This window comes from Sapajus apella, unplaced genomic scaffold (genome assembly GCF_009761245.1).
Source record: "Sapajus apella isolate SASKATOON/1434 unplaced genomic scaffold, GSC_monkey_1.0 scaffold50, whole genome shotgun sequence".
NCBI lineage: Eukaryota > Metazoa > Chordata > Mammalia > Primates > Cebidae > Sapajus > Sapajus apella.
The window spans coordinates 7,751,630-7,766,807 of record NW_022436990.1 but is presented as its reverse complement, the minus strand read 5'-3'; the positions used below and the strand labels follow the sequence as shown (position 1 = coordinate 7,766,807).

General features: G+C 41.8%; 1 protein-coding gene and 1 pseudogene across 5 annotated transcripts in view; both read left to right on the top strand.

Annotated features, from left to right (window-relative positions):
* PRORP (protein only RNase P catalytic subunit) overlaps nt 1–15,178 on the top strand; it is a 154,279-nt gene that overhangs the window by 135,388 nt on the left and 3,713 nt on the right. For all 5 annotated transcript variants that reach the window (XM_032242548.1, XM_032242549.1, XM_032242550.1 and 2 more), the window contains one exon: nt 11,336–11,484. In XM_032242548.1, the coding sequence (XP_032098439.1) occupies nt 11,336–11,484 (149 nt within the window). The remainder of the gene's footprint in view (nt 1–11,335; nt 11,485–15,178) is intronic.
* Nucleotides 6,241–7,100, top strand: LOC116526276 (annotated as a pseudogene).

The window sequence follows — 15,178 nt, the reverse complement described above, 5'->3', positions numbered from 1 at the left end:
TTTTTTTTTTTTTTTTTTTTTTTTTTGAGATGGAGTCTCACTCTGTTGCCCAGGCTAGAGTGCAGTGGCGCAATCTCGGCTTACTGCAACCTCTGTCTCCCAAGTTCAAGCGATTCTCCTGCCTCAGGCTCCTGAGTAGCTGGAATTAACGGGCACATGCCACCATGCCCAGCTAATTTTTTTGTATTTTTAGGAGAGATGAGGTTTCACCAAATTGGCCAGGCTGGCCTCAAACTCCTGACCTCAAGTGATCTGCCTGCCTCATCCTCCCAAAGAGCTGGGATTACAGGCGAGAGCCACTGAGCATGGCCTGTGCTTAGCTTTTTTTTTTTTTTTTTGTTTTTTTTGAGGAAGAGTCTTGCTGTGTTGCCCATGTTGGAGTGCAATGGCACAATCTCGGCTCACTGCAACCTCTGCCTCCTAGGCTCAAGTGATTGTCCTGCCTCAGCCTCCTGAGCAGCTGGAATTACAGGTGCCTGCCATCATGCCCAGCTAATTTTTGTATTTTTAGTAGAGATGGGATTTTACCATGTTGGCCAGGCCACCTCAGCCTCCCAAAGTGCTGGGATTATATGCATGAGCCACCACACCCAGCCCTGTGCTTATCTTTTAAAGCATTCTTATATTTAGAAATGCATTCCAACATATTTACAGGTGAAATGATGTGTTTGGGATTTGTTTCAAAATCATCTGGGGGAAGGAAGTGAATGGGTATATAGTTGAAATTGGATTGGCCGTGAGCTGATAATTATTGCAGCTGAGTGATGGATACATGGCAGTTCATTATGTTGTTCTGCCAACTTTTGTTTATACTTAAAATTTTTATGGTAAAATCTTTTTTTCTTTTTTGAGACTAAGTCTCACTGTGTCACTCAGGCTACAGTGCAGGGGCACCATCTCCGTTTACTGCAACTTCCTCCTCCCAGGTTTAAGCGATTCTCCTGCCTCAGCCTCCCAAATAGCTGGGACTACAGGCACCTGCCACCCTACCCAGCTAATTTTTTTGTATTTTTAGTAGGGACTGGGTTCCACTCTGTTGGCCAGGCTGGTCTCAAACACCTGACCTCAAGTGATTCGCCTACCTCGGCCTCCCAAAGTGCTGGCATTACAGGCGTGAGCCACCGCCTCTGGCCTGAAAAAATCTTTTATTGTTGTAAAATATATTTAACATAAAACTGACCATTTTAACTGTTTTTCAGTATAGTTAGTTCAGTGGCATTTAAGTACTTCATGTTGTTGTGCAACTATTGCCACCATTCATCTCCAGACTTTTCTCATCTTCCCAAACTGAAACTCTGTATCACTGAAACAATAGCTCCTCATTCTCCTCTCCCTACTGCTCCTGACAACCACCATTCTATGCTGTCTCTATGAATTTGACTACATTAGGTAACTTATATAAGTGGAATCATTCAATATTTGTCCATTAGTGTCTGGCTTCTTTCACTTAGTTTTCAAGTTCATCCATGTTGTAGCATGTATTAGAATTTCATTCCTTTTTAAGGCTGAATAATAACCTACTATGTGTATATACCACATTTTATTGATCTATTCATCTTTCCGAAATTGACATTTGGGTTGCTTCCAAAACAGTTTTTAAGTTCTTTCCTGGAGGTATCCCATAATGAATGTTCTTATAAATGAGATATATTGATGATAGTTATCTTGCTGAGGAACTGACGTAGAATTTCTAATTTCTATAGACATCAGATCCCAAAGGCTTTAGAGTTTTTGAACAGCTACACTCCACACAACTCCAGGAAGTGCCATAGACTGCAGAGGAGGAGGTGAAAAGGTATAAGCACGGGGAAAGGAAGTTAACAGTTGCTGTTTAGGATTATTCAGAAAATCTCTTGCTCTCACTGGCCTCTCTTACCTCCCAGGCAGCTTTTCTATTTCTGGAGCATCCCTACAGTTATTTCTAGCCCGTGTAGCCCTGCCAACTCTATTTTTACCCTAAGCTCAGGAACTACTTTTCATCAGTTTTATGCCAAAAGTTAATCTGTCACATATGAATACAAAAAACAAAACCTCTTATCTCCTCCTACTGGAGATAAGCCAAATTAGGGCAGAAGCCAAACCAGAAAAAGGTTAAACCAAATATTAATCTGAAATATGTTTGTTTTTTTGAGACAGGGTCTCACCATGTTGCTCAGGCTGGTCTCGAACTCCTGGGTTCAAGCAATCCTCCCACCTTGGCTTCTCAAAGCTGGGATTACAGGCATGAGCCATCACACCTGACAAATATGTTTTTATTCCTCTGGTTTTCAGAATTATCCTTAATCATCTTGAGGAAAAATAGTAGACAGAAAATTAAAATTTAACCCTGCTAGTAATCTGAATAAAGAAAATACAGTGGTGAAAGGAGACATATTTCAAGGAAAAATGATTTTGTGGAAAGGAAAGGTGAAATAGTTGGAAATATTGGAAACAAAAACCCCAAATCAGAAGAGAGAAAAAAAGAATTCTAAGATGATGAGTCTGGCTTGAGAAAGCCTCCATCTTCCCATTCCAGAAGTCTGGGCCAAGTGTACTCCTTATCAGTAAGGGAATGTATCACTATGGAGGACCAGTGATGTCTTGTGTGGGATGGGGCAGGCGGCAGGGTGGGGGGGAAGCAGGGCAGAGTGGTATCTTATTTTAGATTAAGCTTGAGGTATTGGGAACTCAGGAGGCATTAGTTCTCGGATCAGTTTGGAATTTTAGATATGCTCTAAAATGAACTACGTACGGTTTATTTTGTTCTGCTATGTGGTCCAATCTCCAGAACATATCCTTCCACTGTTATCACACAATTTAGATTACCCTAGCTGTATAAGAAGGACTAAAATGAGGTAGACTGATTTTTCCACTTCATTCTTTCTTTTCAAAATTGTTTTATCTATTCTACTTCCTTTGCTTTACTAGCTATAGCCTTCCAATTCATGAACTGGATGGTGATGCTGAGTTCTTCTAGATACTTGCTGATTTCCTATCTGGTTGTTCTCTCAATTGTTGAGAGAGGAGTGTTGAGGTCTCCAGCGGTAATTGTAGATTTGGCTATTTCTCCTTTTGGTTCTGTCAGCTTTTGCTTTCACAAATGTATAACTCTTGTTTGATGCACACATTTAAGATTGCTATGTTTTCTTGGTGACAACCCAAGTTGAAAAAAAAATAAAAAGACAAAAAAAAAAGATTGCTATGTTTTCTTAGATTGACCCTTTTATCATTATATATTGTCTTCTGTGTCTCTGGTAATTTTCTCTGCTCTGAAGTCTATTTAATATTGTAGCCGGCCGGGCGCGGTGGCTCAAGCCTGTAATCCCAGCACTTTGGGAGGCCGAGGCGGGTGGATCACGAGGTCAAGAGATCGAGACCATCCTGGTCAACATGGTGAAACCCCGTCTCTACTAAAAATACAAAAAATCAGCTGGGCATGGTGGCGTGTGCCTGTAATCCCAGCTACTCAGGAGGCTGAGGCAGGAGAATTGCCTGAACCCAGGAGGCGGAGGTTGCGGTGAGCAGAGATCGTGCCATTGCACTCCAGCCTGGGTAACAAGAGCGAAACTCCGTCTCAAAAAACAAATCAAAAAAAAAAAAATATATATATATATATATATTGTAGCCATTCCAGCTTTCCTTTCATTGTTTGCATTCTATTTAACTTTTTCCATTCTTCTACTTTCCACAGTCTATATCGTCACATTTGAAATGAGTTTCTTTTAGATAGCATGTAGTTGAGTCATGTTTTTTAATACACTCTGCCAGCCTCTGTATTTTAATTGATATATGTAGACTTTTTATTTTATTTTGTGTTGAAGTCTCACTCTGTCGCCCATGCTGGAGTGCAGTGGCGTGATCTTGACTCACTGCAACCTCTGTCTCACGAGTTCAAGCAATTCTCCTGCCTCAGCCTCCAGAGTAGTTGGGACCACAGGCATGCACCACTGCGTTTGACTAAGTTTTTGTATTTTTAGTAGAGATGGCGTTTCACCATGTTGGCCAGGCTGGTCTTGAACTCCCGACCTCAGGTGATCTGCCTGCCTCAGGCTCCCAAAGTGTGGGATTACAGACATGAGCCACCATGCCTGGCCAAGTGGTATATGTAGACTTTTTCTACCTCATATCGTTATTGATATGTTAGGGCTTATACTTGCCATTTATTTTTTGTTTTCTGTGTTTTGTCTCTGCTTTACTTTTCCTTCCTTCCTGTGGACTACTGAACTTGTTTAGAATTCCATTTCTATTTCTCTATAATGGCTTTTTAAAATCTATAGTGTTTTTTAGCTGGGCACAGTGACACACCTGTAATCCCAGCACTTTGGGAGGCTGAATCAGGTAGATCATTTGAGGTCAGAATTTCAAGACCAGCCTTGTCAACATAGTGAAACTCTGTCTGTACTAAAAATACAAAAATAAAAATAAAAAATAAAATGGCTGGGCATGGTGCTGCATGACTGTAATCCCAGCTATTTGGGAGGCTGAGGTAAGAAAATTACTTGAACCCAGGAGGTGGAGGTTTCAGTGAGCTGAGATTATACCACTGCACTCCAGCCTGGGAGACAGTGAGATTCTGTCTCAAAAAATAAATAAAATAAAACAAAATATATAGTATTTTTGAGTTTATCTCTTTGTATAGCATTTTTAATGGTCACTATAGGTGTTTTGGGTTTTTTTAGGTTTTTCTTTTTTTTTTTGTGGGGTGTTTTTCGGATAGGATCTCTGTTGCACAGGCTGGAGTGCGGTGGCATTATCATAGCTCACTGCATTATCAGTCTACTGGGCCCAAGGGATCCTCCCACTTCAGCCTCCAGAGTAGCTGGGACCACAGGCGCACACCACCATGCCCAACTAATTTTTTTTATTTTTAGTAGAGACAAAGTCTTGCTTTGTTTCCCAGGCTGGTCTCAAACTCCTGAACTCAAGCGATCCACCCAACTTGACCTCTCAAAGTGCTGGAATTACAGGTATGAACTACCATGCCCAGCCAACTCTAGTTGTTTTATATACACACAGATACACACCCATACACAGCATCATAGTCTACTGATGTTATTATTATTGTTTTTTTACCAAGTTTTCTGACTAAGACTGCCTCTTTCCTGGTCTTTTGACGAGAGAGAACAAGCCTTTGTTAGTTTTTGTTGGTGGTGATGGTGGTGGTTTTTTTGAGACTGAGTCTCAGGCTGTCGCCCAGGCTGGAGTGCAGTGGCACAATCTCGACTTAATGCAACCTTCGCCTCCCAGGTTCAAGCAATTCTCCTGCGTCAGCCTCCCAAGTAGCTGGGACTACAGGCACACGCTGCCACATCCGGCTAATTTTTGTATTTTTAGTAGAGATAGGGTTTCACCGTGTTGGCCAGGATGGTCTTAATCTCCTGACCTCATGATCCGCCCGCCTTGTCCTCCCAAAGGGCTGGGATTACAGGCGTGAGCCACCACTCCTGGCCTGCTGGGTTTTTTTGTCTGTACACATTGGTATTTTTAGGTTGACAGCTGCTTCAGTTCCAATTCTGGGATATATGTGGCAAAAAGAAAACCCAGGGAACTCATCACTGTGTCAGTTCTTGTGTATTGAGGTCCCCAGCCAGTTTGCCAATTTTCCCTCTACCTTTCAAAGTCTTCTTAAGTTTATTTTATATATAATGTCGAAGGTTTTTAGTTGCACTTAGTGGGAGACAAAAGGAGAAGTATGTCTACTCCATTTTCCTTCCTGGTTTTATTTTTGATCTAAGATAGAATTTTAAGTTGAATTTTCTCTCTTTTTTAAAACACTATTCTAAATATACCTGTGACGCTGACTCAGCCCACTGGATCCAGCCTTGGAATTTACCCCAGAGGAAGTGGGTTCATGGCTGGACTTTCATGGAGTTTCAGGCCAGTGCCTTTATGCTGCACACTCATCTTTTTCCCTGTGTCTTTCATTTATTTTCCTTTGTTTTCATTGAGCTGCTTTGAGTGGAGACTTAGCCACAAGATGGTGCCCCAGAGTAGTTCAAGATAGGTTTTTCTGCTCTTCTTTGGGCCCTGTCTTTAATATATTATTAGTAAACTCAAAGCCATTTTTCTGAACCAGGATATAGCTATGAAGCCCCAGCTGTATTTATCTTTAAGCCATGTTTTCCCAGTTGCCCAGACACTTAAGCAATCCGTATCAGAAATAGTTTTCGTTTGAAATTTTTTTATAATTGTATTATTATTGTTATTGTTATTTAGAGACGGGGGGTCTTGCTGTGTTGCCCAGGCTGGTCTTGAACTCCTGGCCTCAAGCAGTCCTCCTGCCTAGGTCTCCTAAAGTGCTGGGATTACAGGCCTGAGCCCCCACACCCAGCCTATGTCTTTTGAGCTATTTGAGTCCATGAATCAAAGTTTACTAGTGTAGATGTTTGCTTTTGATTACTAGCCCAACTTGTAAAACAGCTTATGTTATGTTTGAAAATACATAGAATAGCTGCCTTTGCCATGTCTACTGTGAGAATGAATACCATTCTCAGCAATCAGACTGTCGACATTCCAGAAAATGGTGACATTACTCTGAAGAGACACACGGTTATTGTCAAAGGCCCCAGAGGAACCCTGCAGAGGGACTTCAATAACATCAATGTAGAACTCAGCCTTCTTGGAAAGAAAAAAAGAGGCTCTGGGTTGACAAATGGTGGGGAAACAGAAAGGAACTGGCTGCTGTTTAGACTATTTGTAGTCACGTGCAGAACATGATCACAGGTGTTAAGCTGGGCTACCCTTACAAGATGAGGTCTCGTTTGCTCACTTCCCCATCAATATTGTTATCCACAAGAATGGGTATCTTGTTGAAATCTGAAATTCCTTGGATGAAAAATATATCCGCAGGGTTCGGATGAGACCACATGTTGCTTGTTCAGTATCTCAAGCCCAGAAAGATGAATTAATTCTTGAAGGAAATGACATTGAGCTTGTTTCAAATTCAGAAGCTTTGATTCAGCAAGCCACAACTGTTAAAAACAAGGAAAATTTTGGATGGTATCTATGTCTCTGAAAAAGGAGCTGTTCAGCAGCCTAATGAATAAGATCTAAGAGTTGTCCAGCTACGGAAACAAGATGCCAGATGATTCCTAAGACCTATTTGTGATATTTAAATGATGTAAAAGACCTATTGATTTGGAAAAAAAAATAAAAATAAAAATATATAGAACAGAAAGACTGGTAAATAGACATTAACAATCTTTGGGTAATGAGCTGTGAGCGGTTTGTTCTTTCATTTTTCAAGTTTTCAAATATGAGCTACTTTATGATGGATGAAAATCGATGTTGGGCATATTCTTCAGCTAACTATAAAATATTTATTAACAGAAAAAAAGAAAATATTTATGACCCATCCAAGAGTGTAGAGCCAGGATATATGTTTTCTTAGTCTTGATAGTTACATAAGAAAATATTGGGCGCTGGGCACAGTGGCTCATGATTGTAATCGCAACACTTTGGGAGGCCAAGGTGGGCAGATCACCTGAGGTCAGGAGTTTCAGACCAGCCTGGCCAACATGGTGAAACCCTCTCTCTACTAAAAATACAAAACTTAGCCGGGCGTGGTCACAGGCACCTGTAATCCAAGGTATTCGGGAGGCTGAGGCAGGATAATCGCTTGAACCTGGGAGGCAGAGGTTGCAGTGAGCCAAAATTGTGCCACTGCACTCCAGCCTGAGTGACAAAAAAAAAATGGGGTACTCCCTTACTAAAGGCAGGGACTGTGGCTTAAAATTTTGTGGCTGTGATATCTACTATATGCCTTACACATAGAGAGGTCTAGGAAATAACTGCTTGAGCACAGAAACCACTACTCCTAGCTTTGAAGGAAAGAACTATATTTTACTAGTTGTAAATCTTTGGGTTTGGTGTCCTTAAGGTAATTACCTGCTTGAGCGTTAGCTCACATGAAGTGGGCAAGTTATGTCCATTCTTTTTTTTTTTTTTAATTTAAGAGATGGTGTCTCACTCTGTCACCCAGGAGTGCAGCGGTGTAATTGTAGCTCACTGTAGCCTTGAACTCCTCAAACAGTCCTCCTGCCTCAGCCTCTCAGGTAGCCAAGACCACAGGTGCATGCCACTATGCCTGGCTAATTTTTATTTATTTTTTAAATTTATTTATTCATTTATTTTTTTGAGATGGAATCTTGCTCTGTCACCCAGGCTGGAGTGCAGTAATGTGATCTCCGCTCACTGCAACCTCTGCCTTTTGTGTTCAAGCAGTTCTTCTGCCTCAGCCTCTTGGTAGCTGGGATTACAGGCATGCACCACCATGCCCAGCTAATTTTTGTATTTTTAGTAGAGACAGGGTTTCACCATGTTGGCCAGGCTAGTCTCAAACTCCTGACCTCAAGTGATTCACCCACTTTAGCTTTCCAAAGTGTTGGGATTACAGGTGAGAGGCACTGCACCTGGCTTAATTTTTTTTTAATAGAGATGGGATCTGGCTATGTTGTCCAGGCTGATCTAAAACTTCTGGCCTCAAGCAGTCCTCCAGTCTCAGCCTCCCACAGTGCTAAGATTACAAATGTGAGCTGCCATACCCAGCCCATTCTATGTCTTAATTGTAGAACTAATAATTTTGGATAAAAGTCCAGGTGCAGTGGCTCATGCCTGTAATCCCTGCACTTTGGGAGGCCAAAGCAAGCAGATCACAAGGTTAGGAGTTCAAGACCAGCCTGGCCAACATAGTGAAACCCTGTCTCTACTAAAAATATAAAAATTAGCCAAGCATGGTGGCACATACCTGTAGTGCCAGCTACTCGGGAAGCTAAGGCAGGAGAATTGCTTGAACCCAGGAGGCAGAGGCTGTGGCGAGCCAAGATTGTACCACTGCCCTCTGGCCTGGGCAACAGAGCAAGACTTTGCCTCAAAATAATAATAATAATAATTAGGGATTTAAAAAAGCCAATTTTTGTCTTATTAGGGATAAGACAAATAGTAAAAATTAGGGATTTTTAAAAAGCCAGTTTTTGTCCACTCATTGCTAATCTTATTATTTCCTTACAGACAAAAATTCATTATCAGTCCAATGCATTAAATAGTAATATTTTAAAAATTCAGCTGGCCAGGCGTGATGGCTCACTCCTGTAATCCCAGCACTCTGGGAGGCCGAGGCAGGTGGATCACGAGGTCAGGAGTTCAAGACCAGCCTGGCCAATATGGTGAAACCCCGTCTCTACTAAAAATACAAAAATTAGCCAGGTGTGGCGGCATGCACCTGTAGTCCCAGCTACTCAGGAGGCTGAGACGGAAGAATCACTTGAACCTGGGAGGCAGAGGTTGCAGTGAGCCGAGATTGCATCACTGCACTCCAGCCTGAGTGACAGAACAAGACTCTGTCTCAAAAAAAAAAAAAAAAAAAAAAAAAAAGGCCGGGCAGGGTGGCTCACGCCTGTAATCCCAGCACTTTGGGTGGCCGAGGCAGGCGGATTACGAGGTCAAAAGACCGAGACCATCATGGCCAACCTGATGAAACCCAGTTTCTGCTAAAAATACAAAAATTAGCTGGCATGGTGGTGTGCGCCTGTAGTTCCAGCTACTCAGGAGGCTGAGGCAGGAGAATCGCTGGAACCCAGGAAGCAGAGGTTGCAGTGAGCCCAGATTGTGCCACTGCATTGCAGCCTGGCAACAGAGCAAGATTCTGTCTAAAAAAATAAATAAATAAATAGGAATTCAGTCCTTGCTAATTCATTATTAGATCATCAGAGTCTACATGTGTATTAGATTTAACAGGTACTAATGTAATATTTGATACTGGATTAAATAAATGAATTAATTTTATTGATTATAGGACTTTAAATAATGTCCTGAAAATCTACAGAGAAGGGACTCATGAGTAAAGAGGAGCTAGACTATAATGAATACATTTTCTAACCAAGACCCAAGAAAATTAAGGATTTCCGTAAGACCTTTCAACTTGTGATTTTTGTGGGCCCAGTAATTCTTACAAATTAAAGATCTTTTATAGTCCTGATACATGATTATATAACATGTTATAATTTTTTCTGCTTTTGTTTTACTTAGTAATATCCATTTATAGCTTAGTTTAATAGTTGGTACATGAAAGTAATTTACGTATTTTTCCTTATGAAAAATTGAGTATGGGCAAGCTCACCAAAGTACTAGATTTCTAAAAACCCAAGTCTAGACCTTTGAGGAGTTCATGTACACACAAGCCGGTGGGAAGTAGAGAGAACAGGGATAAAGTAACTGGCTGGAAAGTAGCTATAGGGTAGAAATCAACAGATCTTTAATAGAAAAGGGATTTCAATGAAAGGCAATAAAATCATAACATGGAAAAGTCAAGTCTAGTCTCATCATTTACAAATTTAGAAAGAAGTAGAATCCTTTGTTCAAATCAAAACTTTTGCAGAATACCAATACTATAAATATATAAAGTTTGGGCTGTTTGGGTTGAAACACGGTTTGACATGTATAGGAAACAAAATGCCATGCCTCTTGAGCCTCTCTATCTCTATCCTAGTGGGCCCTAGGGAGTACAGTTTAAAACAGCTGAACTAACGGCCGGGCGCAGTGGCTCAAGCCTGTAATCCCAGCACTTTGGGAGGCCGAGGCGGGTGGATCACGAGGTCAAGAGATCGAGACCATCCTGGTCAACATGGTGAAACCCCGTCTCTACTAAAAATACAAAAAATTAGCTGGGCATGGTGGCGCGTGCCTGTAATCCCAGCTACTGAGGAGGCTGGGGCAGGAGAATTGCCTGAACCCGGGAGGCGGAGGTTGCGGTGAGCCAAGATGCGCCATTGCACTCCAGCCTGGGTAACAAGAGCGAAACTCCGTCTCAAAAAAAAAAAAAAAAAACAGCTGAACTAGACGGGGCGTAGTGGCTCACAACTGTAATCCCAGTGCTTTGGGAGGCCAAGGCAGGAGAATTTCTTGAGGCCAGACACTGAAGACCAGCCTGGGCAGCATAGTGAGATCCCATCTCTATCAAAAAAAAAAAAATTAGCCAGATGTGATGGCACACATCTGTGTTCCCAACTACTCAAGAGGCTGAAGTGGGAAGATTGCTTGGGCCCAGGAATTCAAGCCTGCAGTGAGCTATGATCGTACCTGTGTACTCTAGTCTGAAAAATAGAATGAGACCCTGTCCCTCCCACAAGAAAAGAAAAACCCCTCTGCAATGTAGCCTGACAAATAGGAAATGTTAGACATTAATATGTAATAGGGAAGCATTTTCTTCAGGCTTTCAAAGATGTGAAATTGTTATGGACTATTTTCTTACCCCTTACCAGAAATGAGTGCTTCACCATTGAGGTGCCTGCTAGAAAAATCACTCCACTTATTTGAGTCTTCCCTTGACCTTTTGGGATGCTGGCTTTGTGTTTTTTAGCTCTTGAATGTCGTCTCTCAACTAGCCAAACAGAATCTGCGACTGCTGGTCCTAGGCCGGAAGCATATGCTAAGAAAGAGTTCCCAGTGGAGAATGGATGAGATGGAAGAGGTACAAAAGCAAGCCCGCTGTTTTTTTGCTGATAACATGTAAGTGTTGGAGAAATAGGTGAATTGTATTGTGCTCCAGACATCTGCCTTGTTAGTTACCTAATTTAAAACCTATTTTTTAAATGCATGTTTATATGTATACTCACTCTCATTAAAAAAAAAAAAAAAAAAAAGATTTGAGACAACTTACGAAACTACAGTTTCTTCTAAAAAGAAAAAACACTACAGTTTCCATGGCAAGATAAACTTAGACAGATGAGGAAATCAGGATAAAGGAGAAGTGGGGGGAAGATAAGTCAGGAGTGAGATTAGTACACAGAATACATGAGATCCTAAGTAGATCATTTAGCAAATACTTGACAAACAGGAGCACCTTCTATGTTCTGGAGAAAGACAGTGAAAAAGACAAAGTCCCTGCCCTCTTAGAATTTACAATAAAAAGATAAACAGGTAACGTCATTTCAGGTAGTGATCAATAGTATGGGGACAATAAAGGTAGATAGGGTTTAAGGGATAGTCAGAGGGTAGTGAATGGGATGGTCAAAAACGGCCTTTCTCAGGGGGGCAAATTCAGTGAGGAGTGAGTTGAGAAAGGGGGAGGGGTAGTGGGAAGAACATCCCAAATAACAAGAAGTATTTAAAAAGCCCTGAGGCAGACATAAAAGCTTGGCGTGTGTTTGAGGAAAGCAGGAAGGCCAGTTCGGCTATAATAGCAAGAGGGAAAGTAATAAGTTCTGAGATTAGAGAGAAGGCAGAGACCGCAATACAGGGGACCTTGAGGGTCCTGGTAGATAAGCAAGAGGCCTAGATTTTATTCTAAATATAAGGAGAAAATTGCTCTTGGGCTGCAGCTTCCCCAGAAGCCAAAGGAACATGGTAAACATGGTCAGTAACAAAACCTGCAGTGGGCCAGCCACGGTGGCTAATGCCTACAATCCCAGCACTTTGGGAGGCCAAGGTAGGCGGATCACTTGAGGTCAGGAGTTTGAGACCAGCCTGGCCAACATAGCGAAACCCCACCTCTACTAAAAATACAATTAGTCTGGTGTGGTGGCACACACCTGTAGTGCCAGCTACTCGGGAGTCTGAGGCAGCAGAATCACTTGAACCTGGGAAGCAGAGATTGCAGTGAGCCAAGATCTCCCCACTGCACTCCAGCCTGGATTACAGAGTGAGACTGTCTCAAAAAAACAAAAAAAAAAAAAAAAAAAACCGCAAACCTACAATAGCCATAAAGTAAGAAGAAAACAGCTAATTAGGAGAAGTACATATCCGAAACAGCACATACGAACTCTTAATTTACATTGAGGTTTTCTTTTTTTTTTTTTTTAGACAGAGTTTCGCTCTTGTTACCCAGGCTGGAGTGCAATGGCGCGATCTCGGCTCACCGCAATCTCCGCCTCCTGGGTTCAGGCAGTTCTGCCTCAGCCTCCTGAGTAGCTGGGATTACAGGCACGCGCCACCATGCCCAGCTGATTTTTTGTATTTTTAGTAGAGACGGGGTTTAACCATGTTGACCTGGATGGTCTCGATCTCTTGACCTCGTGATCCGCCCGCCTCGGCCTCCCAAAGTGCTGGGATTACAGGCGTGAGCCACTGTGCCCGGCCCTACATTGAGGTTTTCATATTGTTTATGCTAACAAAACTTTATTTCCAACTTTGCTTAGAGTTTATACACCTCAGACCGAAATCTAGGTTTCATTAGTCTGAATGTGACAACTTCAAGATTTGTCAGTATTCCCCAAATCATTTATTATTTTAAAAGTACAGCGGCTCTCAATGCATAAAGCAAGGGGGAAGCTAACCTCTCAGCCAGTTCCCAGACTACATCCCTTTTTTAGGCTGGAAGATGGTGCTTCCATTTCTCTAAAGAGCAGGAAACCTCATGGCAACATTGACAGTTAAGATTTCAGGCTTGGGAATTAGTTTACCCAGGTTGAAATCATGGCCCTGCCACTCCTTGTCTGGGAAAGGTTTTTCCTTTCTCTGTGTCTTCCTTATCTCCTGTGTAACTTTTATGGGGTTGTTTTAAGGATTAAATAAGGTAATATGTGTAAACAACTCATGTAAAACTCTTGGCACAGCACCAAGTACATGGAAAACATGTATGTTAGCCACTATCATGATCGTTATTATTTTTCTTATATGGAAGAATTAGATAAATTTGAAGTGTTAGGACCAAGAAGCCTGTTGGAAAGTGGTGTCACTGCTTGGTTTGGGGTCTATATTTATTGCATCAGCTGAAGTTCCAAAGTCAGTTGTAACAATCGATTCACTGACCTTCTATGGCTTTGGATTTGAATATTTAAATACTTAACACCAAATTTGTTTTCCACTAATGTGCCAAAGAAGCTTTTCAAACGTACACTAGAGAAAATAGTATAGTGAATATTGAGTCCCCATGTAACTGTCACCCAGCTCCAACAATTACCATCATTTTGCTATTTTTGTTCCATAAACCCCACACATTTTTTCTTTTTTCTTCTTTCCTGGAGAGTTATAAGGCAGATTTTGTCATGTTATAATTTCACTTGAAATACTTCAGGATAAAGTAAATTTTAAATGGTCCTATGTAAGATCATTTGAATCAAAGCATAGGGCAAATCACAAGTTGCAGTCTGAATCTCCTAAAGCAAGGTTGTTACTGTCATTTTTACAGCACATTTATTAAAATGATAAATGCTGGCCAGGTGCAGTGGCTCACGCCTATAATCCTAGCAAATCACAAGGTGAGGAGTTCAAGACTAGCTTGGCCAACATGGTGAAACCCCGTCTCTACTAAAAATACAAAAAATTAGCTGAGTATAGTGGCAGGCACCTGTAATGCCAGCTACTGTGGACGCGAAGGCAGGAGAATCACTTGAACCCAAGAGATGGAGGTTGCAGTGAGCTGAGACCGTACTGCACTCTAGCCTGGGCAACAGAGCAAAACTCCATCTCAAAAAAATAAAATAGGGCCGGGCACGGTGGCTCAAGCCTGTAATCCCAGCACTGTGGGAGGCCGAGGCGGGTGGATCACGAGGTCAAGAGATCGAGACCATCCTGGTCAACATGGTGAAACCCCGTCTCTACTAAAACTACAAAAAAATTAGCTGGGCATGGTGGTGCATGCCTGTAATCCCAGCTACTCAGGAGGCCGAGGCAGGAGAATTGCCTGAACCCAGGAGGCGGAGGTTGCGGTGAGCCAAGATGCGCCATTGCACTCCAGCCTGGGTAACATGAGTGAAACTCCGTCTCAAAAAAAAATAAAATAAAATAAAATGATAAGTGCTAAGGTTGATGGTCTGTTGGAGGCTCTGAGTCACTAACTCTTACCAAAGAAGATGATTTTGTGTGCTGATCCAGGTGACTGTCTAGAATATGCTCTGAAATACCAGTTCAGCTTTAGGGGCAGCCAGTTATTTGGTGGCTTGTAAAAGTCTCATCCTGTCCTAGCAGTATTTTGGGTGTTTCTTGAATTTGGTTGAAGAGAGTGGGAAAAGGTATGATCTGTGGTAGATAAGGCAAATAGGAAAAATGCCCAAAGAGAAGCAACTTTTGAGTGTGAGGAGAGCATTGTTAGAATTTGTTGTTCTAGTGGAAGAGCCCAGTGAGCTGTGAGATTCCCAGGCATTAGCATTTCATTCCCCTCAGCTTTCCATCTGTGTTCTAGATAGTATTGCTTACCAGCCAAGGATTTCCAGGTGGTTCTTAGGTATCACTAGGATCATTTTTTTTTTTTTTTTTTTTTTTT